This window comes from Canis lupus, chromosome 10, assembly GCF_003254725.2.
Source record: "Canis lupus dingo isolate Sandy chromosome 10, ASM325472v2, whole genome shotgun sequence".
NCBI lineage: Eukaryota > Metazoa > Chordata > Mammalia > Carnivora > Canidae > Canis > Canis lupus.
Genome location: NC_064252.1, coordinates 17,947,129 through 17,968,892, shown reverse-complemented (window position 1 = coordinate 17,968,892; position 21,764 = coordinate 17,947,129). Strand labels below are relative to the sequence as shown.

At 61.4% G+C, this 21,764-nt stretch overlaps 1 protein-coding gene and 3 long non-coding RNA genes across 5 annotated transcripts; 2 read left to right on the top strand and 2 right to left on the bottom strand.

Moving 5' to 3' along the window:
• The first annotated feature begins 477 nt into the window (after positions 1 to 477).
• Positions 478 to 3,436, top strand: PIM3 (Pim-3 proto-oncogene, serine/threonine kinase). The gene is made up of 6 exons (XM_025455918.3): positions 478 to 744; positions 887 to 996; positions 1,091 to 1,141; positions 1,214 to 1,583; positions 2,140 to 2,316; positions 2,408 to 3,436. Exons 1-6 carry the CDS (start codon positions 660 to 662, stop codon positions 2,593 to 2,595), a joined length of 981 nt encoding a protein of 326 aa, XP_025311703.1. The 5' UTR covers positions 478 to 659; the 3' UTR covers positions 2,596 to 3,436.
• Positions 3,437 to 3,451: 15 nt separating this feature from the next.
• Positions 3,452 to 6,704, bottom strand: LOC125755902 (uncharacterized). Its single transcript, XR_007413401.1, has 3 exons — positions 6,440 to 6,704; positions 4,309 to 5,876; positions 3,452 to 4,005 (listed from the first exon to the last, which is right to left on the bottom strand). It is a non-coding gene; the product is annotated as an uncharacterized LOC125755902 (long non-coding RNA).
• Positions 6,705 to 9,299: 2,595 nt separating this feature from the next.
• Positions 9,300 to 12,573, top strand: LOC125755901 (uncharacterized). Its single transcript, XR_007413400.1, has 2 exons — positions 9,300 to 11,065; positions 11,217 to 12,573. It is a non-coding gene; the product is annotated as an uncharacterized LOC125755901 (long non-coding RNA).
• On the bottom strand, positions 11,905 to 14,555 carry LOC118350077 (uncharacterized). Of its 2 annotated transcripts, XR_004803228.2 has the most exons (3): positions 14,006 to 14,555; positions 13,528 to 13,734; positions 11,905 to 13,430 (listed from the first exon to the last, which is right to left on the bottom strand). It is a non-coding gene; the product is annotated as an uncharacterized LOC118350077 (long non-coding RNA). The 2 variants fall into 2 exon arrangements; XR_007413399.1 differs by having other exon boundaries at positions 11,905 to 13,734.
• Positions 14,556 to 21,764: the final 7,209 nt, after the last annotated feature.

The following is a 21,764-nucleotide window of genomic DNA, read 5'->3' as shown; positions in this document are numbered from 1 at the left end:
CCCCCGCACCGCCATTGGCTGGGGCTTCGGGGCCCTTTGGAAGCCCCGGCTTCCATTGGCTCCCGCGGCCCCGCCCCACGCGCCTCGGCCGCCGCCCGCGCAGGGGCCGCGCGTGCGCGGTGAGTTCGTGCGCGCGCGCGGGGGAGGAGTGACGTGAGCCGCCACGCCACGCCGTGCACCTCCGCGGCTCGCTCACGGCGAGCTAGTCCCGGGCGGCCCGCCCCGCGCCCCGGGCCCCGACCCCCGCCGACCCGGGGTGGCCGCGCCCGGCCCCGCCGCCCCGCCGCCTCGGAGCCCCGCGCGCGTCCCGGGGGCGGCCCCGCGGCGCGGCCCGGGCGGAAGGGGGCGGGGTCCCGCTCGCCCCGCCCCCGCGGAGGGATCCGGCCGCCGCGGCCCAAAAGCCCGGGGCGAGGCGGCGGGGCGTGTGAGCGGCGGGGTGCTGCGCGCGCACGCGGTCCACGCGCGGTCGGCCCGGGGCCCTGTGCCGCGCGGACGGCCTCTCCCGAGCGGCTCTCGGCGCTCCCGCCTGGCCCTGCGGCCGCCCCGGTCCGCGGCTCGGGAGGCCGCCGTCCCGCGTGTGGGCCGCGCGGGGAGCCGGGCCGGGTGAGAGGCGGCGGACAGCCCGGGGGCCGCGGGCCCGCGCCCCGCCGCCGCCCGCGATGCTGCTCTCCAAGTTCGGCTCCCTGGCGCACCTGTGCGGGCCGGGCGGCGTGGACCACCTGCCGGTGAAGATCCTGCAGCCGGGTAGGCGGGGGCGGGGTGCGGGGGACCCGGGGGCGCGGGGGCGCGGGGGGCCGGGGGCTGCGGGGCCGGGGACTCGGGGGCGCGGGGGACCCGGGGGCGCGGGGGCCGGGCCGCAGCAACCCCGCCCGCGCCGTTCCCGCAGGCAAGGCGGACAAGGAGAGCTTCGAGAAGCTGTACCAGGTGGGCGCCGTGCTGGGCAGCGGCGGCTTCGGCACCGTGTACGCGGGCACTCGCATCGCCGACGGGCTCCCGGTGAGTCGGGCCGCCGGGCGGACCGGGGCTGGTCGGCCGCCGCGCGCCGTGGCGTGTGGGCCGCGCTGACCGCCCGCGCCCCTCCCCTCCGCAGGTGGCGGTGAAGCACGTGGTGAAGGAGCGGGTGACCGAGTGGGGCAGCATCGTGAGTGCGGGCGCCGCGGGGGCGGGCGGGCGGGCGGGGCGGGGGGCGCGCTGACCGCCGTGTCCCCCCCAGGGCGGCGCGGCCGTGCCCCTCGAGGTGGTGCTGCTGCGCAAGGTGGGCGCGGCGGGCGGCGCGCGCGGCGTCATCCGCCTGCTGGACTGGTTCGAGCGGCCCGACGGCTTCCTGCTGGTGCTCGAGCGGCCCGAGCCGGCCCAGGACCTGTTCGACTTCATCACGGAGCGCGGCGCCCTGGACGAGCCGCTGGCGCGCCGCTTCTTCGCGCAGGTGCTGGCGGCCGTGCGCCACTGCCACGGCTGCGGGGTGGTGCACCGCGACATCAAGGACGAGAACCTGCTGGTGGACCTGCGCTCCGGGGAGCTGAAGCTCATCGACTTCGGCTCGGGCGCGCTGCTCAAGGACACGGTGTACACGGACTTCGACGGTGAGCGCCGGCCGGCGGCCCCGCGGTGACTGTTGGCGGCCGCGCGCGGGGGGGGGGCGCGGGGGGCGCGGGCCCGGCTCGAGGCTGCCCCCGCCGGCGGCGCGGGGGTGCGCGGGGAGTGCCCGGGCCTCCCCTGCGCGGGGCGGGCGCTGCGTGCGTGCCGAGCGGGGGCGGCGCCGCAGAAATCCCCGCATTGCGGAGCGCGGGGAAGCCGGGGCTCCCCGCCCCCCGCCCCCGCCGCTCCCCCCGCCGCCTCCCGGCGCCTCCGGCCTCCGCTTACATCTGTTTGTTGTGAAACCCGAGCCCGCGCTCATGTGACCCGCCCTCCCTCCTGCCTCCTGCCTCCTCTCTCCTTCCTCCTCCCTCCTCCCCCTTTCCCGGGCCGCGCTGGGCCAGCTGGGGAGGCCGCGCCCGCCCGGTTTTTCCAGGGTGATGACGAGCAGGATTTGGAGGCCGGCCCGGCCCTGGCCCCTGCCGCCTTAGTCACTGGTTAGGGCGCCGGTGCGGTGGGGGCGCCGGCCCCGGGCGGACGCCCTGACGCCCGTGTGTCCCCCAGGGACCCGGGTGTACAGCCCCCCGGAGTGGATCCGCTACCACCGCTACCACGGGCGCTCGGCCACCGTGTGGTCCCTGGGCGTGCTGCTCTACGACATGGTGTGTGGGGACATTCCTTTCGAGCAGGACGAGGAGATTCTCCGGGGCCGCCTCTTCTTCCGGAGGAGAGTCTCCCCAGGTGCGCGCTGGGTGCAGGGCTGCTGTGGGGGCACGGGGGGCTGGAGGGCCTGGCCGGGCGGCGTCCTGACCCTGCGGCCTGCGCTCCCCAGAGTGCCAGCAGCTCATCCAGTGGTGTCTGTCGCTGCGGCCCTCAGAGCGGCCCTCGCTTGACCAAATCTCAGCACACCCCTGGATGCTGGGCGCCGAGGGGGCCCCCGCCGAGAGCTGTGACCTGCGCCTCTGTGCCCTGGATGTGGACGACGGGGCCAGCACCACCTCCAGCAGCGAGAGCTTGTGAGGAGGCGCCCGGGCCTGGCTCGCGGGAGCCGGAGGGACCGACCCGCCTCAGCTGCGGCCGCTTCTTGCGGAAGCAGTGACCTCTGGCTCCCGGTGACCTCTGCCTCAGGCACCGGGCTGCTTCCTCTGCTTTGAGTGCCTTTCCGAACGCTGCTGTCGCGGGACTTGGTGTTCTCAAGCTCTGTCTGTCCAAAGACGCTCCGGTCCGAGGGAGGCCCAGCTGGGCGGGTGCAGGCCCTCTGGGACGGCCCATCGAGGGCCCAGGAGCACGTCCTGTGGCCTCATCTCTCTGGGACACCGCCGGCGTGCCCCCCTCCTGCGTGTCCCCGGTGTTGGTCCGGGCAAGTCCGTGCACAAGCAATGCAACGTCGGGGCTGGCGGGGTGTGCACCCGTGCCCCTCTATTTATGGTCTGACCCCGAGGAGGGCTATTTATTGTTTAATTTATTCGTGGAGGTTCCCTCCTGGCGCCCCCACCTTCTTCCGCCTGGAGTGGGGGGCGCGGCTGTGTGTACCCCAGGTCCTGATCCTACCTGTGTCTGTCGGAAGATGGACTTGTACAGTGGCTAATTTAAGGGGTGAGGGTGACCGCCACCAGGGCTCTGCGCCTCAGGGGCGGGGTGGGGGCGGGTTTTAAATTATTGACCTTGTACAGTCTGCTTGTTGGCTCTGGAGGCGGGGGGTGGGGGGCAGAGTCTCAAGCCTTTAATTTATTGTAGCAGCCGTGTTTCTGTGATCCTGGTGTGCGTAGGCATCGGGGATGGGGTTTCCTTCAGTTCAAAAGTGATGTCTCGAGATCATATTTTTTATACAGGTATTTCAATTAAATTGTTTTGTATATAACAGTCGCTGTGTTTATTGGGTAAGGTGGTGGGGTAAAAGGTTTGGGGGAGGGGCCCTCCCCCGACAGAGCGCCGGCCTGTGTGCTTGCCCGCCTTGCCACCCCTAGTGTGGGGGCCGCATCTGGAGGTGGCCCCAAGAGGACCTCTGGCTTCTGTTCCAGGGATGCTCAGTCAGAAGCGGAGGAGGAAGGGGTCTTCGCTCAGGCCACTCAGGAAGAGGTGGGGGGTGGTCCATGCTGCCCCGCAGGTGGCTGGGAGGGGTTCTGAAGGGTGAGTAGAAGTTTGCTAGGTGGAGGGAGTGAGAAGGCCTTCCTGGCAGAGAGCAGGGGCAGGTGGAGTCAGGTGGGGGGCAGTGCCGGTTGCTTGGGCCTTGGCCTGAGAGCTGGAGGGCAAGGTGGTGGGTGGGAGCCACGGTCAGGTCCAGGCGTGGTCGCAGCAGACACACAGGCCTGGAGGATGGTCAGCTGCCTGCAGCCGGGGTTCCCCGTGCCCCCGGGTGTCCTGTCCCCGCGGGCTCACCCTCGCCCACCGCCGTGGCGCTGACTGCCCTGGGAGCTCGGAACCTGAGACCTGGAACCAGCAGAGGCGGGAGGGGGCGGGGAGGGGCCCCGGGGGCTGAGGGGGGTGACCGGGGGGGGGGGGCTGAGGGGGGCTGGGCTCAGTCTGCGGGGAGTCGGGGATGTCCCCCGCCTGCGGGGGGCTTGGCAAGCCTTTCCTGAGGAATCCTTAGGGCCCAGGGACCCCCAGCGCAGCCCCCTCCACTCGGGCAGATGGGGGGGTGGATGGGGCGTTTAGGAACACAGCCCGCCTCCTACTGCCCTGCCCCGGCCCCCCTGCTATGGCCCCTCCCATGCCCCCTGCTAGGACCCGCACCTGGCAGCCTTGGGGGACACTCGAGGACAGTTGAGGATCTGCAGCCTCCGGGTCTGCACTCTGGTGACGGTGACTCACATGTCACTCTCCAGCTGAGGATGCTGGGCTGGGCGTGGGCACCATCCCCTCTGCCCACATGCCCGTCCTGGTGTGTGCACCCAGCCCCCAGCCGTCACCCATGGAGCTCGAGCGTGTGGGGGACCCCAAGCCAAGCGGGGGGAGTGCCACGTGCCTCTACTCAGGCGCTAGGCACTGACCCCTCAGGGGGAGGCCCTGGGCAGGGCTGGTCGCAGGCAGGGGCCGCTGGTGCCCAGGAGGCCTCGTGCAGGGAGGACGCCCCAGGGGGCGCAGGGGGTGGGCACCAGTCAGTGTGCGTGCGCAGGAGAGGCTTGCCCTGTGGAGCGGCGCTGACCCGGTGCTACTCCCCCCGGGGACACTGTCCTCTGTGCCTCATCCCCCACCGCAAACGCGGAGCCGCGGCTACCCCGTCCCCCCAGCCCGGGCCCGCACGTCGTAGCCTCGAGCAGGGCCCTGGAGGACAGTGTGTCACGTTCAGAGCTCGGGAAGGGCTGGTCCCAGAGTCACTGCGCAGGGTGCCGGTGGGTGGGCAGCCTGGGGGGCAGCCCCGGGGTGTTGGAGGCCCCAGATCTGCTGGGGATGATGGGGAGCAGGACAGGATGCGGCTGGGGGCACCCAGGGGTGTGGGGGCAGCAGGGCAGCTGAGGCCAGAGGAGGCCGAGGTCAGGCCCAGGTGGGGGCCGCGTGGAGCCCCCCACAGGAAGGGGCAGAGGGAGGCAGCTTGGCCACCCCACTTCCCAGGTGACCGCACAATCGGGCCACCCCCACGGCCCCCTTCCCCCATGCAGGGCAGGTCTGTGCTTGGGAAACAGGCCTGAGAGGGGCCCCCCCATCGAGCCCGCACATGGAAACGAGCAGCCGTGAGCCTGGCTGGGGACCCCTGGGGGGCCTGGGGCGGGGGCCTAGGCTGGCTGCAGGGCACAGGCCACTGGAAGTGCCAAGGATTCGGCCCCCGTGGGGGTCCCCCCAGGGTGAGATTTCAGAGTACCAGGGCTCTGGCTGCGAGGGCTGCCCCGTCCTAACCTGCCGCCTGAGCCCCGGGCTCCCTGCTCGTGGCCCGGGCACCCCCACCCTGGACGGCCACCTGCAGGGCCCCTGCAGGCCCCTCAGTGCCCAGGGTCAGAGGGCTGTGCAAGCACCAGGGCAGGTGCGACCTGGGACCTGGGACCTGGGGGACCCACCGTGGGCCGGCCTCTGACTCCCCGCCCCTGGCTGCCACTGTCCCATTGTCCCGCTGTCCCCCTGTCCCACTCCTAGCTGCGCAGGTGGCCCTGCGGACGGCCTGGCTGGAGCAGAGGGGACAGTCCCTGAAATGCTGGCCTGTCCTCTGAGACCGGCTGCTGGCTCCGCCCGGTCCCCTGGCTCCCGCGGGCCTCTGCTGGGTGGGGGGCGCCGAGGCCACTCATCTTGGGTCTGTTTACACTCAGGGCTCCCCTAGAGCCGCTTGGTCCAGTTCTGCACAGCGTCCACCCTTCAGGACTCATGGGGGGCTGCGTGGAATCCAGAGATCATTGTGGAAAGAACCAGAATCCGGAGCCACATCCAGGTTCGGCCCCCCTGCGCTTCCGGAGCAGCCCCGGCTTTGATGGGTGCCCACGGCCGGGCCCTGGGAGGGCGGTGGGCGCCCCGGGCTGCCGTCGGGGGCCAGGCCTCAGAGTCACTGGAGGGGGGTACAGCCTAGGGCAACGGCTGCAGCTGTCGGGGCCTTGAGTCTCTATTCCCAGCGGCAGCCCATCGAAACGAAACCTTAGGGTGGCTTTGATGCCGGAGCTTCACGGAAAAGGGAAGTGATCCCTGGCAGGACCCCAGGACCCCTGCCTGGCCCGGGGTGACCTTGGCTGGCAGGGCCCACACCAGTGGGAGCGCGGAAGGAAGTGCACTGGGCCAGCTCTTGGTGGGGGGGGCCGGGGAGCAGGACAGGCCCGTGGCCCTCCCCGGGGCACCAGGAGTTCCCAGGGCAGGGCGGGGGGGGGGTGCCAGGAGGGTGGCAGCTGGGCCGAGCGCCAACCCTCGGGGCTGAGGGGTGGGGGGAGCTCCCAGGGCCCCCACTCACCTCCTGAGGACTGGCTGTGGCTGAGGGTGCAGGGCCCCATGCAGTCGCTAGCCCGGGGCATCTCAAGGGGCCCGTGTCCTCTCCGAGGCCTCAGATCAGGGGGGCCGAGGGGGCCCCAGCCTCCAGCACATGACTTCCAGGCCAGCAGCTTCCCGGGCGGCCTTGGCCAGAGCCCGAGCTTTGATTACACAACCGCCCCCCGAGTTCCTGGCACTCAGGCCTGCCCCAGCCCCGCACAGCCCCCCTTCCCTGGCCGGGCCCCACACAGGAGGAGGAAGCTGGGTCAGGGACCCCCCCACCTGGGGAGGGGGAGGAGGAGGGTGCCCTGGGGACCCAGCCAGGTGAGCTCTCTGTGATCTGGCCACCGGCCGCCCTCACCTGTCCGGCCAGGAGGCTGCACGGGGAGAGGCAGGGAGCCGCCTGCCTGCCGGGGGGGCCGTCGGGCTCACCTGAGAACGTGGGACGCCCACCCCACCGGCCCCCTGGGTGGGTGGGAGGGTTGGAGCCAGGTGCTGGCCCCGCGGGGGAGAAGGGGTGGTAGGTGGTGGGGCCTCCCTGGGTTGCAGGTGCACTTGCTCCTGGGGCCACAAGACCAGGAAGGGCTGGGCCGGGCCAGACAGGAGTCCGGGACCCCAGACACCAGGAGCTGCCCCGGGTGGTGGGGTCCTGGGAGCACGGGGATGCTTGTCCACGTCACCAGCTTGGGGGCCGGGGGCACACAGGGCACTAGGAGCCCAGCGATGCCCGTGTCAGGGTTTGGGCCCCGGCGTGGCCACCCCGCAGACCCCACATCCTAGGAATCCCCCCATCATCTGGGGTCTGTTCACCCAGCCCGGCCCACGTGAGCTCAAAGGGCCCTTTTCACTCCAGAGGGAACCAGGCATTCCAGGTTCTCGGGGCTCACCACTGCCAGAGACAGTGACCCGGACAAACCGGCCTGATGCTTTTAGGATGTGACAGAGAGATGGGGTGATGGGGATCTTAGGGGTCACCGTCAGCTTTTCGACAGAAGGAATAGCGGGTGCAAAGGCCCTGAGGCCGAGCCAGGAGCCTGGGCCGTCTCCCTACAGAGGAACAGAAGGGCCAGCGCAGAGTCCCCTCCGAGACGGAGTCCCGGCCTCTTCCCCAGCCCAGCTCTGTGGCCGGAGTCCCCCCTCAACCTGCTCCACGTGGGGTGGGCTGAGGCCCAGGGCTTGGGGCAGAGCTGGGGCGGGGTCCCGCAGCCAGGGACCAGAGGGGCTGGCTGACCTAGGACCTGGCGGGCCTCAGGAGCAGGCCCCGCTGCTGTGGGGTCCCTGAGTCTAGCAGGGATCAGGAGGGCCCCTTGGGCCACACCAACGGTGAGCGATTCCATGCGTGTGCTTGTAGGCATGTGGGCAGCCGCGGGTGTGTTGATCTGTGTGCGTGTCGGGACAGCACGTCTCGTGGGCGAGTGTGAGTGCACGTGGGCGGGACCTCGGGCTGCGGAGCCTGGTCCATGCCTCATGCTGTGGCCGCCACTGCTGCTTCGCCCTCCCCTCTGCGGCCCAGCAGCCCCCGGTGTGGGCAAGGGGACGGGGAGTGTTGGGGGGCCAGGCTGCAGCCCAAGGTCCTGCCCCCGGCCCTTCTGTCCCCCACCCTCCTGCCCCCCCCACCCTCCTGCCCCTCTCCTGCCCCCCCCCCCGCCTTCTTGCCTCCGGCCCTCCTGTCCCCTGCCCTCCTGTCCCCTGCCCTCCTGTCTCCCCTGCCCTCCTGCCCCCCCACCCTCCTGCTCCCCAGCCCTCCCGTCCCCCCATCCTGTACACCCCCCCGCCCTCCTGCCCCCTGACTGTTCTGCACACAGCTGCAGGGCCGTCACCTGTGAAGCGGGGCCGGGCCCACAGGCTTGTGAGCCCGGGTGGGTCCCACAGGGTGATCAGGATGTCCCTGGGCCCCCCAGGCAGCCCGGGCCTAGCAGAGCCTACAGTCAGGGAGCCGCGGGGGGATGTGGCCCGGGGAAACGGGGGTTCCCCGAGAGGGGGATGGAGGCGGGAGGAGGTGTGGCCCAGGGCCGAGGGGACCCTGAAGGGCGCTGAGCTGAAGCTGGGGGCGGGCGTCAGCTGCGGGCACCCTGCAGCAAGTCCACTGGGCGTGCTCAGCACCCAGGCCGGGGGTTCCGCCCAGACCAACACTGGGTGGGTCCAGGTGCTTCGGGAGGTGGGAGGTCGGTAGGACCCAGGGAAGGACGAAGGCTTGGGAGGACCCCCCAGGAAGCCCCCAGGGGAAGTACAGTGACCCCCGCAGATTAGGGCGACAGCGGCCCTGGCCCCCTGCCTTGTGCTGGGCTGAGCGGGGAGCCGGGGCTGGGGGCAGCTGAGGACTCATCACTTCGGTCCACTGCCCCCCGCCCCCCGCCCAGTCTCTGGGACACTGTGTCCCTGCTGTCATCTCACGTGGTCCCCGCCCTCCCCTGTCCCCCCTGCTCCCCGCGGCCTCAGGAGCTGATGGGAGTAGCTGTGGCCCCGGAGCGGCAGGCGGGGGACAGGGTCAGGCCACAGTCTGGGGGTGGGGTGGGGGCAGGGCAGTTTCATGCACCTGAAGAAACACACCTCCTGGGCCCAGAGTGTCCTACCAGGAGGGCAAGCCCCTGACCCCATTCCCACCCCTCGCCCTGTGGGCCTCGGGCGCTGGCCAAGGTCTGGGACGTCCCCGAGGAGCCCCCGGAAGGGCCTCTGTGCACAGGAGGGTAGACACTGCGCCGTGTGCCTGTGCACGGGGGCGTGAGTGAGGCGCGTGAGGTCAGTGGGTGTGTGTATGGGGGTGGGGGTGTGTGTGGTGCGGTGGCTCCATGACATGGGAGGGAGGGTGGGCACACCCCGAGGGTGTGGGGGTCGCAGGGGGGCCAGGCCAGCCTCTGGCTCTCAGCTGGCTCTATTTTTGATGAAAAACAAAATTCTTCTCATACATACTAATGCTCTGAGCCACTTTAAACATTTCTCAGAGAATTAAATGGAAATCTAAAAAAAAACACCCCGAGAAGTATTTTTAAAACGGCTTTACCGACGAGTCATTTACATCCCATAGAATCCACCTACCTTCAGCAGTTGCGGGATCCGCCCCGGGCCCACGACTCCGCAGACTCCCGGGCAGGCACCCTGCCCGCGGTGCACCTGCTGTGCCCACCTCCCCGCGGGGTCAGGCCCTACGGTCCTGGCTGGGGCGCCCTGAGCAGAGGCCGCCCCAGGTAATCGGGCTTGCAGGCGGATCCCGTCGTCTGTCCCCGACTGGCGGGGGCCTGGCTCTTCTCAGGTGTGCGGGTCACGGGTCCTGGGGCGCAGAACCTCCCTGCACAAGCTCCCGCGGGCGCCCGAGCTGGCACTGCTCTCGGCCAGGAGCCCAGGAACCCAGGGGCCCAGGAGCGGCGATCCCGAGGCTGCGGCGACCTGTGCTTGACCTTGAGGCAGTGGCTTTGCGACCTACTGCCCCACAGACCGGTGGGGGTCCTGGGGCCTCCACAGCTTGTCAACACCTGCTGTCGCCTGTCCCTCTGACTCCAGCCGTCCTGCTGGCGGTGAAAGGCTGCTGCCTGTCCTTCCAATTTGGATTTTCCCAACAACTAAGGATGCTGAGCATCTTTTCGAATCGTATCAGGCCTTTTAGAAGGTCTTTAGATCTTTAAAGATTTTTTTTTTAATTTATTTATTCATAGAGACACACACACACAGAGAGAGAGGCAGAGACAAAGGCAGAGGGAGAAGCAGGCTCCACGCAGGGAGCCCGATGTGGGACCCGATCCGGGGTCTCCAGGATCACGCCCCAGGCTGCAGGCGGCACTAAACCGCTGCTCCACCGGGGCTGTCCAGGTCTTTAGATCTTTAGAAGGCACCCAGCTGCCCTCCTCCTTCCTTTGCTGAATGTCTCATAACATTTTGGGCCTATTTTTTACTTGGTTGTCTTACTCTTGCTATTTTATTTTTTTTTAAGATTTTTAAAATTTATTTATTCATGATAGACATAGAGAGAGAGAGAGAGAGAGAGAGAGAGAGAGAGAGAGAAAGGCAGAAGGAGAAGCAGGCTCCATGCTGGGAGACCGACGTGGGACTCGATCCTGGGACTCCAGGATCGCGCCCTGGGCCAAAGGCAGGCGCTAAACCGCTGAGCCACCCAGGGATCCCCACTCTTGCTATTTTACAAGTGATGTGTTTTGGGGGCGCCGGGGTGGCTCAGCCGCATAAGTGTCAGACTCTTAATTTCAGTTCAGGTGAGATCCAGCCCCACATCAGGCTCCTCACTCAGTGGGGAGTCAGCCTGGGATCCACCCTCTGTCTCCCTCTGCCACTCCCCCCACACTCACTTATGCACACTCTCTCCCTCTGTCTCAAATAAATCTTAAAAAATTTATATTTGTTTTTAATTGTGGTAAAATACACATGACAATTTCAAGTGTATCTTTGTCTTTTTAAAAAAGATTTTATTATTTTTTAAAGGTTTTATTTATTTATTCATGACAGACACAGAGAGAGAGAGGCAGAGACACAGGCAGAGGGAGAAGCAGGCTCCATGCAGGGAGCTCGACGTGGGACTCGATCCCGGGACCCCAGGGTCACGCCCTGAGCAGAAATCAAGAGTCAGATGCTCAACTACTGAGCCACCCAGCGCCCCTTATGTGTATGTTTGTCTTATATTTGAGTCACAGGTGTTCTAAGTACAAACCCCTAGTCACATACGGTCTGCAAACTTTTCATATTCTTACTGTTGTCCCTTGAAGTGCAAAACCTATACTATTGATCAAACTCTAAATCTATTTTTTCTTTCACAGATCCCTGCCCGTGGAGCTGTACGTGAGACACTGCCCATCTCAAGGTCACATAGATTTTCTTATGTTTCCTTTCAAAAGTGTTATAGCTTTAGCTCTTATATTGAGGTTTATGGTTGATTTTGAGTTAAATTTTTGTGTATGGTGTGAGGTAGGGGTCCAGATGCTGGTTTTTACATGGGTTTCCAGTCGTCACAGCCCTGTTTGCTGAAAAGAGTGTCCTTTTTTCCCATCGAGAGCCTTGGCACCTTCGTCAAAAATCAATTGACAATAGATCTGAGTCTATTTCCAGACTCGGCCCTGTCCCATTGATCTCTATGTCGATCCTAGCACGAGAACACACTGTCTTTATTGCTGTCGCTCTATAGTTAGGTTTTCAAATAAGAAACTGTAAATTCTCCAGGTCTGTTCCTTTTCAGGATTGCTTGGCTATTTTCTGTCCTCTGTATGTCCATACAAATATATATATGATCAGATTGCTAATTTCTGCCCAAAAAGTCCCTCAAACACTCTGACTTTGCTAGGGATTGCATTCAAACTATCAATCAGTTGGGGAGTGTGGCCATCTTAACATTAATGAGTTTTCCAGTCCATAAACATTGGATGTCTCTCCACTTTAGATCTTCTTTACGATCATTTAGAAATGCTGTGTAGTTTTGAGTGTAGAAGTCTTACACTCCTTTGCTCAACATCCTCTGAATTGTTTTATTCTTTTCAGTGCTGTTATGAATGGAACTGTTTTCTCAATTTTATTGTTGGAATGAGCATTGCTCACATAAAGAAACACAGTTGGTTTTTGTATACTGATCTCAGATCCCGGAACTTTAATGAACTTGCTCATCAGCAGCCTTTTTCCCTCTACGTCCTCCTGCCATTTGGCCCCAAATGCGTCACAAATGCAGAAGTGGACAGTTTCTGGTGGAGGAAGGGGAACCTCAGGTAACTGGAAAGTACCAGGAAAATAGTGGAGAGAAAGAAGCTTAGGGCAAGGAGCCCAGGAGATTAAGTTTCAGACTCCTGGGCTCACCTCTGATCTAGTGCGTGTGGATGTCATCCCCATTAGCATATCAAATATTTGGAGAATTGATCTAGTAGGTAGACCACTCAAGTCTCAGAGTGACCACAGGATGGCCCTGACTAGAACAGCAAAGACTTGGGGTGCCTGGGGGGCTTAGTCGGTGAGGCGTCTGCCTTCATGGCTCAGGTCATGATCCTGGGGTCCTGGGATCGAGTCCCGCATCATCGGGCTCCCTGCTCAGCAGGGAGCCTACTTCTCCCTTTCCTTCTGCTGCTCCCCCTGTCCCCCTGCTTGTGCTCTCTCTGTCAAATAAATAAAATCCTGGAAAAAAAATAAAAAGAACAGCAACGACTTTGAATACTAAACTTACTTTGGAACCACAGCCCACAGAGGACCAGAGCAAGGCAATGACATTCTCCATGGGGCAGGGGGAAGATCCAGAGTCTCATGACATAACACTCAAAATGTCCAGGATAGAAACTAAAATCACTTGCAAACGAAAAACATGAAAATCTCAACTCATGTGGGAAATGGTAATAGACACCAGTGATGTGATAACCCCAATGTCTGAATGATCCGACGGGGACTTTAAAGCAATGATTACTATACAGATGCCAGAAATTGCAAATAGTCTTAACACAAATATTAAAATAGAATGACTGAGCAGAGAGAAAGACTGAAAGAAAAAGCAAATGGAGATGTTGGAACTGAAAAATAGAATCACTGAAAGGGGGGAAAAAAACCTTCACAAGATGGATTCAATACCAGCATGGAGATGACAAGAGGAAATCAACGAACTCGAAAATTCAGCAACAGAAATTCATCTGCACAACAGAGAGAGAAAAGACCTTAAAAAATGAGCAGAGTGTCAGAGACCCACAGGACAACAAGAACAGGGCAATGCCTATGACATTGGGGTTCCAGAAAGAGAGGAGAAAGGCTGTGGGGCTGAAAAATATTTAAGGACATTATGTCTGAAAACATCTCACGTTTGGTGAAAGACATAAACTTATAATTCCGAAAAGCAGAGCACATCCTGTCCTGGGAAAACTGGGAAAGAAATCCACACTAAGACATTTCATAATCAAGTTGCTGAAAACCAAGAACAAGGAAAAAGTCGTAAAGCAGCCAGAGGAATAAGATGTGTTACCTACGGAACAACTGGATTTCTCATTGGTCATACGACATCTTTTTCAGTGCTGAAAGAAAAGAACCGTGAGTTCAGATTTCTCTATTCGGCAAACTTCCTTAACCCAGTAAAGGGCACTGACAAAAATCCCACAGCTGACATCATACCTCATGTAACAGACTGAATGCTTCCCCCTGAGATTGGGACCAAGGCTGGGTTGCCCTCTCTCACCACTCTTATTCACCAGTATTAGAATTCCAGCCAGTGCAATAGGGCAAGAAAAGGAAATAAAAGGCATATTGATTGGAGAAGAAGAATAAAACTGTCCTTATCTGGAAACAACACGGTTATCCATGTGGAAAATCCCAGGAAATCTATTAAAAAAAAAAAAAGAACCAAACTCATAGAACCAGGAAATGAGTTTAGCAAGATTGCAGGATATAATAAGCTCAACACATAAAAATGAATTGCCTTCTCATATACAAGCAATGAATAACTGGAGACCACATGTTGAGAACGTTGCCATTTATAATAGCTCCCCAAAATGTCTAGGTGTAAATGTAGCAAAATATGTAAATGTTCTCAGCGCTGAAAGCTACAAAATGCTGTTGAAAGAAATCAGATAAGATCTAAATAAATACTTACCATCTTCATGAATTTGAAGGTTCAACGTACTAAAGATGTCAGTTCTCCCCCACACGATCTACGGATTTAACACATCATTAGGAAAAATTCCAGCAAGATTTTTTTTTTTTATAGACATAGACAAGCAAATTCGAAAATTTGTACGTAAGGGCAATGGAAGCAGATTAACTAAAACAATTTGACAGAGAAGAACAGGATTGCTGGGAAATGCCTTAATTGCAGCCACAGTAACTGGTGCTTGTTGGTGGTCGAGGACGCATCAACGAGCAGAACCGCCGGGTGGTCCAGAGCCCGCCCCGCCCGGGGAAGCGGTCCCTCGTCTCCCCTCGGGGGAGGTCGCCGCACCGGAGCGCGGGCTGCAGCCGCCCCAGGGAGACGGAGACGCGCGTTCACCCAGACGGGAAGGTGCTCCAAGCTCTGTAACAGGTGGGAACCATCCAGAGGCTCTTCCCGGGGCGAGCGGGTGCGGATGCGCAGACTGCGGCAAACAGGGGCAAAGGGCCGAGCCGGGGTGAGGAGAGCCCTGGACCCCCGCCCCCACCCCTACATCCGCCCCAGCGGGGCTCGAGGTCTCCCAGGGCAGCCCCTCCCCTCGACAGATGCGGCCCCTCCCCCGGGCCTGCGGGGCTGTCAGCCGAGCCTCAGCCTCCTCCCCCCGGGGGCACCCTCCGCCCCTCGGCTTCTCCCTCCGCCCCGACTTCCATCCAGCGCGCTGCCTCCCGGGGTCGCACCAGGCCTGAAGCCAGACCAAGGCTTGGGGTGGGGGCCGGGACCACGAGGTCGCGCGGCCCCGCCTACGGCCCTGGGCACACGCCCCGCCCCCTGCCCCGCCCCAGCCCTGAGCGCTCGCCCCGCCCCCTGCCCCCGCTCCAGCCCTGAGCGCTCGCCCCGCCCCCTGCCCTGCCCCAGCCCTGAGCATTCGCCTCGCCCCCTGCCCCGCCCCGGCTCTGAGCACTCGCCCCGCCCCCTGCCCCGCCCCAGCCCTGAGCATTCGCCCCGCCCCCTGCCCCGCCCCAGCCCTGAGCGCTCGCCCCGCCCCCTGCCCCGCCCCGGCTCTGAGCACTCGCCCCGCCCCCTGCTCCGCCCCGGCTCTGAGCACTCGCCCGCCCCCTGCCCCGCCCCGGCTCTAAGCACTCGCCCCGCCCCCTGCCCCGCCCCGGCTCTGAGCACTCGCCCCGCCCCCTGCCCCGCCCCAGCCCTGAGCGCTCGCCCCGCCCCCTGCCCCTGCCCCAGCCCTGAGCACTCGCCTCGCCCCCTGCCCCGCCCCGGCTCTGAGCACTCGCCCCGCCCCCTGCCCCGCCCCAGCCCTGAGCGCTCGCCCCGCCCCCTGCCCCGCCCCAGACCTGAGCACTCGCCCGCCCCCTGCCCCGCCCCGGCTCTGAGCGCTCGCCCCGTCCCCTGCCCCGCCCCAGCCCTGAGCGCTCGCCCCGCCCCCTGCCCCGCCCCAGCCCTGAGCACTCGCCTCGCCCCCTGCCCCGCCCCGGCTCTGAGCACTCGCCCCGCCCCCTGCCCCGCCCCAGCCCTGAGCGCTCGCCCCGCCCCCTGCCCTGCCCCAGCCCTGAGCACTCGCCCGCCCCCTGCCCCGCCCCGGCTCTGAGCGCTCGCCCCGTCCCCTGCCCCGCCCCAGCCCTGAGCGCTCGCCCCGCCCCCTGCCCCGCCCCAGCCCTGAGCGCTCGCCCCGCCCCCTGCCCCGCCCCAGACCTGAGCACTCGCCCGCCCCCTGCCCCGCCCCGGCTCTAAGCACTCGCCCCGCCCCCTGCCCCGCCCCAGCCCTGAGCACTCGCCCCGCCCCTGCCCCGCCCCGACTCGCCCCGCCCCCTGCCCCGCCCCAGCCCTAGCCCTGAGCGCTCGCCCCGCCCCTGCCCCGCCCCAGACCTGAGCACTCGCCCGCCCCCTGCCCCGCCCCGGCTCTAAGCACTCGCCCCGCCCCCTGCCCCGCCCCAGCCCTGAGCACTCGCCCCGCCCCGACTCGCCCCGCCCCCTGCCCCGCCCCAGCCCTAGCCCTGAGCGCTCGCCCCGCCCCTGCCCCGCCCCAGCCCTGAGCGCTCGCCCCGCCCCCTGCCCCGCCACAGCCCTGAGCACACGCCCCGCCCCCGCCCCATCTGCACCCCTGGGCTATTGCTGCAGCTCTGCGCTTCCTTCCCTGCTCACCGGTCCACCGCACCCCTGCTCAGCGCTTGCCGGGGGATGGGAGCCCACCGCTTCCCAGTGCGAGCCTGCTCTGCCCCTCCTCCGCCCTGCTCCCTCCACCTCAGTTCCTGTGACTCGGGTGCCCACCATGGGGCCTTTGCACCGACTCTCTCTGCCCCCGCCCCCCCACCCCCGCCGCTCTTCCTCCACGTGTTGTAAGCATAAATACAATTCTAAGCTTGAATTTTCCTTGATGTCAAAATGGAAAAAGACTCCCCACTCTCCCTTCTGCTAGAGCATTTCCTTAAGGAAACCAGTAAATTTTTTCCGTCCCTTTTGAGGTGGGTGTCAACTTTGTGAAAAGCTAAACCGGCCTCTGGCCAGCTTTACAAGCCAGCAATGTTCTTCTCAACAGTCTCAGAGCTAGCTCTGAAATGTAAACAGCAGGGAGGATGGACCCTCTGCCCTGTCGTGGGGTTTTCCCTTAAATGCCCAGCTCCAAGGGATCCCCGGGTGGCTCAGCAGTTTGGTGCCTGCCTTTGGCCCACGGCGGCGTGATCCTGAAGACCAGGATTGAGTCCCACGTCAGGCTCCAGGGTGGAGCCTGCTTCTCCCTCTGCCTGTGTCTCTGCCTCTCTTTCTATATATATCTATCATGAATAAATAAATAAATAAATAAATAAATAAATAAATAAATAAATCTAAAACAAAAAAATGCCCGGCTCCAGGTGATAACTAGCTGTTGCAGAAACAAATCTCTTAAATTTTCCTTCGAATAGGAGGAAGTCCACACCCTAGAGCACCCATCAGCAGGCAGGTTCACAGTGAACTGAATCCCACAGGCGCTGCTGAGTCATTTTATTTTATTTTATTTTTTTTAGAAAGTGAAAGTCTTTTTTTTTAAATTTTTTATTTATTTATGATAGTCACACACAGAGAGAGAGAGGCAGAGACATAGGCAGAGGGAGAAGCAGGCTCCATACACTGGGAGCCCGACGTGGGATTCAATCCCGGGTCTCCAGGATCGCGCCCTGGGCCAAAGGCAGGCGCCAAACCGCTGCGCCACCCAGGGATCCCTGCTGAGTCCTTTTAAATGTGCTTAAGGGACCCCTGGTAGCTCAGCGGTTGAGCCTCTGCCTTGGGCTCAGGGCGGGACCCCGGGGTCCTGGGATCCAGTCCCACACTGGGCTCCCTGCGTGGGGCCTGCTTCTGCCTCTGCCTGAGTCTCTGCCTTTCTCTCTCTGTCTCTCGTGAATAAATAAATAAATACTAAAAATAAAAAATAGAACGTGTTTAATTGCTGTTTGTGGGTAGAGGGCGCGAGTCTGGATTGGGGGTTGTAAGTTGGAGGCCCTCACTGGGGGTAGAAATTACTTAAAAAAACAAAGTCTTTGGGGGGAAAAGTTTTATTGTGGTAAAATATACACAAGAAAGCTTTCCACATTAACAATTTTTTAAAAAGATTTTATTTACTCATAAGACAGAGAGGTAGAGACACAGGCAGAGAGAGAAGCAGGTTCCCTGTGGGGAGCCCAATACGGGACTCGGGACTCGGGGTCACGCCCTGAGCTGAAGGCAGGTGCTCAACAGCTGAGCCACCAGGCGCCATGCAAATAGAGGTGATTTAATTCTTCCCCAATTTCAATGACTTTTGTACCTATTTTTTGTTTATTCCCCCCGGGCTAGCGCTTGCAGTACCGCGTCGCATGTTGAAAGTGGGCATCCTCGTGCTGTTCCCGGGCTTCGGGGTAAAGACTTCAATCCCTGACTGAGGAGTGAGATGTGAGCTTGTCCTATGACCTCCATCGTGTCCAGGGAGTTCCAGTCTGTTCCCAGGTTACTGAGTGTTTTTATCATGAAAAGAGGGTTGGATCTTGTCAAATGCTTTTCCTGCCTCGCCTGAGATGGCCTGTGGGGTTTTTGCCTTTACCCCATAAATGCGGCAGAGGAACCCTGCTTTCTGCAGGTGGAGCCATGCTCGCACCCACGTGGTGGACGCGCAATCCTCTCCAGTCCACTTGCCAGTGCTTTGAGGCTTCCAGCATCTATACTTACAAAGGTATTGAACTGTGGTTTTCCTATAGTGTCTTTCTGGCTTTAGAATCCCTAACGAGTTAGGAGTGTTTCCCCTTCTATTCCTGGACAGAGCTTGGGAAATTCATTCTTCTAAAAATGTTGGACAGACTTCACCAATCCTCTACTGCTGGGCTTTTCTTTCGGGGACGTTTTCCATTACTGATTCAATCTCTCGTCTTTTTGTCGATTCAGATTTTCTATTTCTTCTTGACCCAGTGTTGGTAGTTTGTGTGTTTCTGAGATTTCATCCACTGCACCGAGGTTTCCCTATTTGTTGCCATATGATTGCTTATACTAAGCTCTTGTAATCATTTCTATTTCTTTTAAAATTCTTTTTAGGGGGGTCCCTGGGTGGCTCAGCAGTTTAACGCCTGCCTTCGGCCCAGGGTGTGATCCCGGGGTCCCGGGATCGAGTCCCGCGTCGGGCTCCCCGCATGGATCCTGCTTCTCCCTCTGCCTGTGTCTCCGCCTCTGTGTCTCTCATGAATAAATAAATAAAATCTGGGATCCCTGGGTGGCGCAGCGGTTTGGCGCCTGCCTTTGGCCCAGGGCGCGATCCTGGAGACCCGGGATCGAATCCCACGTCGGGCTCCCGGTGCATGGAGCCTGCTTCTCCCTCTGCCTGTGTCTCTGTGCCTCTCTCTCTCTCTCTGTGACTATCATAAATAAATAAAAATTTAAAAATAAATAAATAAATAAAATCTTTAAAAAAATAAATAAAGCGAGTCTCTTGTACGCAGCAGGGAGTGGATGGATCATGTTTTTTTATGCTCTCTGCCAACCCCTGCCTTTTAATTGGAGAGTTTAGTCCCTTGACATTAAGGAGATTACCTTAAAGGAAGGATCGGCCTGTGTGTCTCCGGTGGCTCATCCTCCAGCTCCTCCACGACCTGACTTTTCTGGTACGGATCTCTGTAAGGCAACCATTGGATTCCCTTCTTCCTTCCTTGTGTGCGTATTTTTTTCCGGTATTTTCTCAGCAGTTTTCTTGAAAATTACAATTAAAATCTTAACATTATAACACCCCCGTTTGAAGAATACCAGTTAAGTCTCAACAGGCAGCAGCTCCCGTGTGTCTTCATCCCTCCGGCACCGCTGTCACAGATACGTCCTTATGTATTGTGTGCCTGTTGACACATTTATAATTATTGTTTCGTGCATTTGCCTTTTTAAATCATATAGGAAAAAAAAAAGAGGAGTCACAACCCCAAACGGCAGTGATGCCGGCATGTTACATTTTTCCACGTCGTGACTTTTACAGCGTCCTGTGTGTTCCTTCACGTGGCTTTGAGTTACCGGCTGGGCCCCTTCCTCTCTGCCGGGGGGGACATGCTCTAGCATTTCTCCTGCGACAGGTCTATGAGCGACCAGCTCCCGCAGATCTTATATATTGGGGAATGTCTTACTTTCCCATTTGTTTTTTGGAAGATACTTTTACTGGATAGAGAAATCTGGGTTGACAAGGTTTCTTTTTAAATCGTTCAGTGCTTTCAGGACGTCATCGCATTGCCTTCGGTCCTTCTAATGAGAGATCTGCTTAAAATCTTATTGCGGATCTCCGGTGTGCAACAAGATTCTCTCTGACCTTGGCCTTGGGCAACGTGGGTGTAACGTGTCCTACTGTGGATCTCTATCCTGCTTGGAGTTTTTTGAGACTCTTGGATATACAGATTCGTGTCATGCATCAATTGTGGGGAGTTTGGGGCTATTATTCATTCAAATATCTACGGCCGCTTCCCTCCCTTCTCCTAGGGTTCCCATGATGTGTGTGTCAGCATCCCTGGAGGCACCCCAAGGGCAGCTCTAGCTCTTCCACGTTTCCTCATTCTTCTTATTTCTGCTCCTCAAACTGGGCGATTTCAATGGCTTCATCTTCCAGTTTGCTGACGCTTTCTCCTGCATGCCCAGATCTGCTGTAGGATCCTGCCAGTGGATTCTTCATTTCAGACGTTGTACTTTTCAGCTCCAGATTTTCTATTTGGTTCCTTTTTACAATTCCTGTCTCCATCTCTCTCTTTTTAAAAAGATGTTATTTATTTATTCCTGAGACACAGAGAGAGAGGCAGAGACACAGGCAGAGGGAGAAGCAGGCTTCACACAGGTTGCCGGACATGGGACTCGATCCCGGGACCCCGGGGTCACGCCCTAAACTGCAGGCGGTGCTCACCTGCTGAGCCACCAGGCGCCCCTACTCATTATTCTGTATTCCCATCTTGACCCTCCGCCCCGGGCCGGAATCCGTGTCTGTGCTGACCCCTGAGCCAGCGGGCACCCACAGTCATGAGCAGGCAACCCTGGCCAATGGATGAACATCAACAGGCGGCTTAGACCCGACCACGTCCAAACCCCAACTGCAGCCCGGGGAGCTCGGCCCGCTGGTCATGGAGGCCCAATATTGTTCCGTCTCCCTCATACCCATGGACCCAGGACATCCCAGGGCCACTGGCCTGCCACGCCCTGCCTCTCACCCATCAGACCCCGTTGGAACCAGGCCGCTTGATGACCCTTCACCTCTGCGGTCTGCTCACACACACGCCCGTCCTTCCCGCTTGCCCTCCCAGCCTTCAGCCCCAGCCTCACGCCGACACTGGGCACCCCATACAAAGCATGTGGTTGGCCTGCTTGTGGTCGGTCTCCCCCACGCAGACATCAGCTCCGGGTAGGGTGACCAGTGGTCCCCATTTGCTGGGCTTTAGGGCTGAGACTCTGGACCCCGTCAGCCCCTCAGTCCAGGGCAGACCCCTTGGTCCTCAGCTGCAGGGTCGGTGACCTCAGCTCCAGGGTCTGGGGCTCTGGGGCACCCAGTGGGGCCTTAGCGCCTGCTTGAGGAATGTGTGGGCACACAGATGTCCCAACGGCTCCCTGCAGTTCAGCTATGAGCCCTGTGGGGCGACCTGACCACTACCTTTGGGCCTCCCCATCCTGGGGCCTGGGTTTATCAGGCGTGGCCTGAGTGGACATGGGATTTCCCGCTAGGCCGGGGGTCAGTGTTACCAGGGCGGGCCTGCCGGGCGCGGGCAATGCGTGTGCTCTAAGACCTTGGCGCGGAGGTCGGGTCGCTGAGCACCACCGCCACTTGGTGGCAGCACACACGTAGACAGCTGGGAGGCTGGCACCCACGCGTGCCCCTCCTCACCCATTCCCTGCAGCCCTGAGCCTCCTTGAGAGGAACCCAGTCATGGCCTCTGCTTGGGCCTCAGTTCCCCCATGTGGGGGAGGCCAGGGCTGCAGCAAGTCTTGAGGCGCCCACACCTGGTCAGCTCCCGCATCCGCTCCCTGCTCCACCTCCAGGCAGGCAGGGATTTCCAGGGGTAGCCCTGGGTCAGAGCCGGGGTCTGTCTGCATGGCCAAGGGGCTCCCGGATGGTCCAGGTGAGGAGAGCAGGAACTCAGGACAGGGGCAGCCCAGCCACAGCCGGCTCGTGGGTCCCCCACCCCTCCTGGGCCTTGATGGGGAGGGAGCACCACCAGAGGACCCCTGGCCCCCAGGCCACAGCCTGCCAGCCCCTAAACCCTGACCCGGTGGGAGTGGGGGGCGGCGACCCGAGGCTGGG

Coding starts and splice junctions, on each gene's coding strand:
- PIM3 (XM_025455918.3), top strand. CDS start 660: ATGCTGCTCTCCAAGTTCGGCTCCCTGGCGCACCTGTGCGGGCCGGGC. Junction 745..886: donor GGTGAAGATCCTGCAGCCGG/GTAGGCGGGGGC, acceptor CCGTTCCCGCAG/GCAAGGCGGACAAGGAGAGC. Junction 1,584..2,139: donor GGTGTACACGGACTTCGACG/GTGAGCGCCGGC, acceptor TGTGTCCCCCAG/GGACCCGGGTGTACAGCCCC.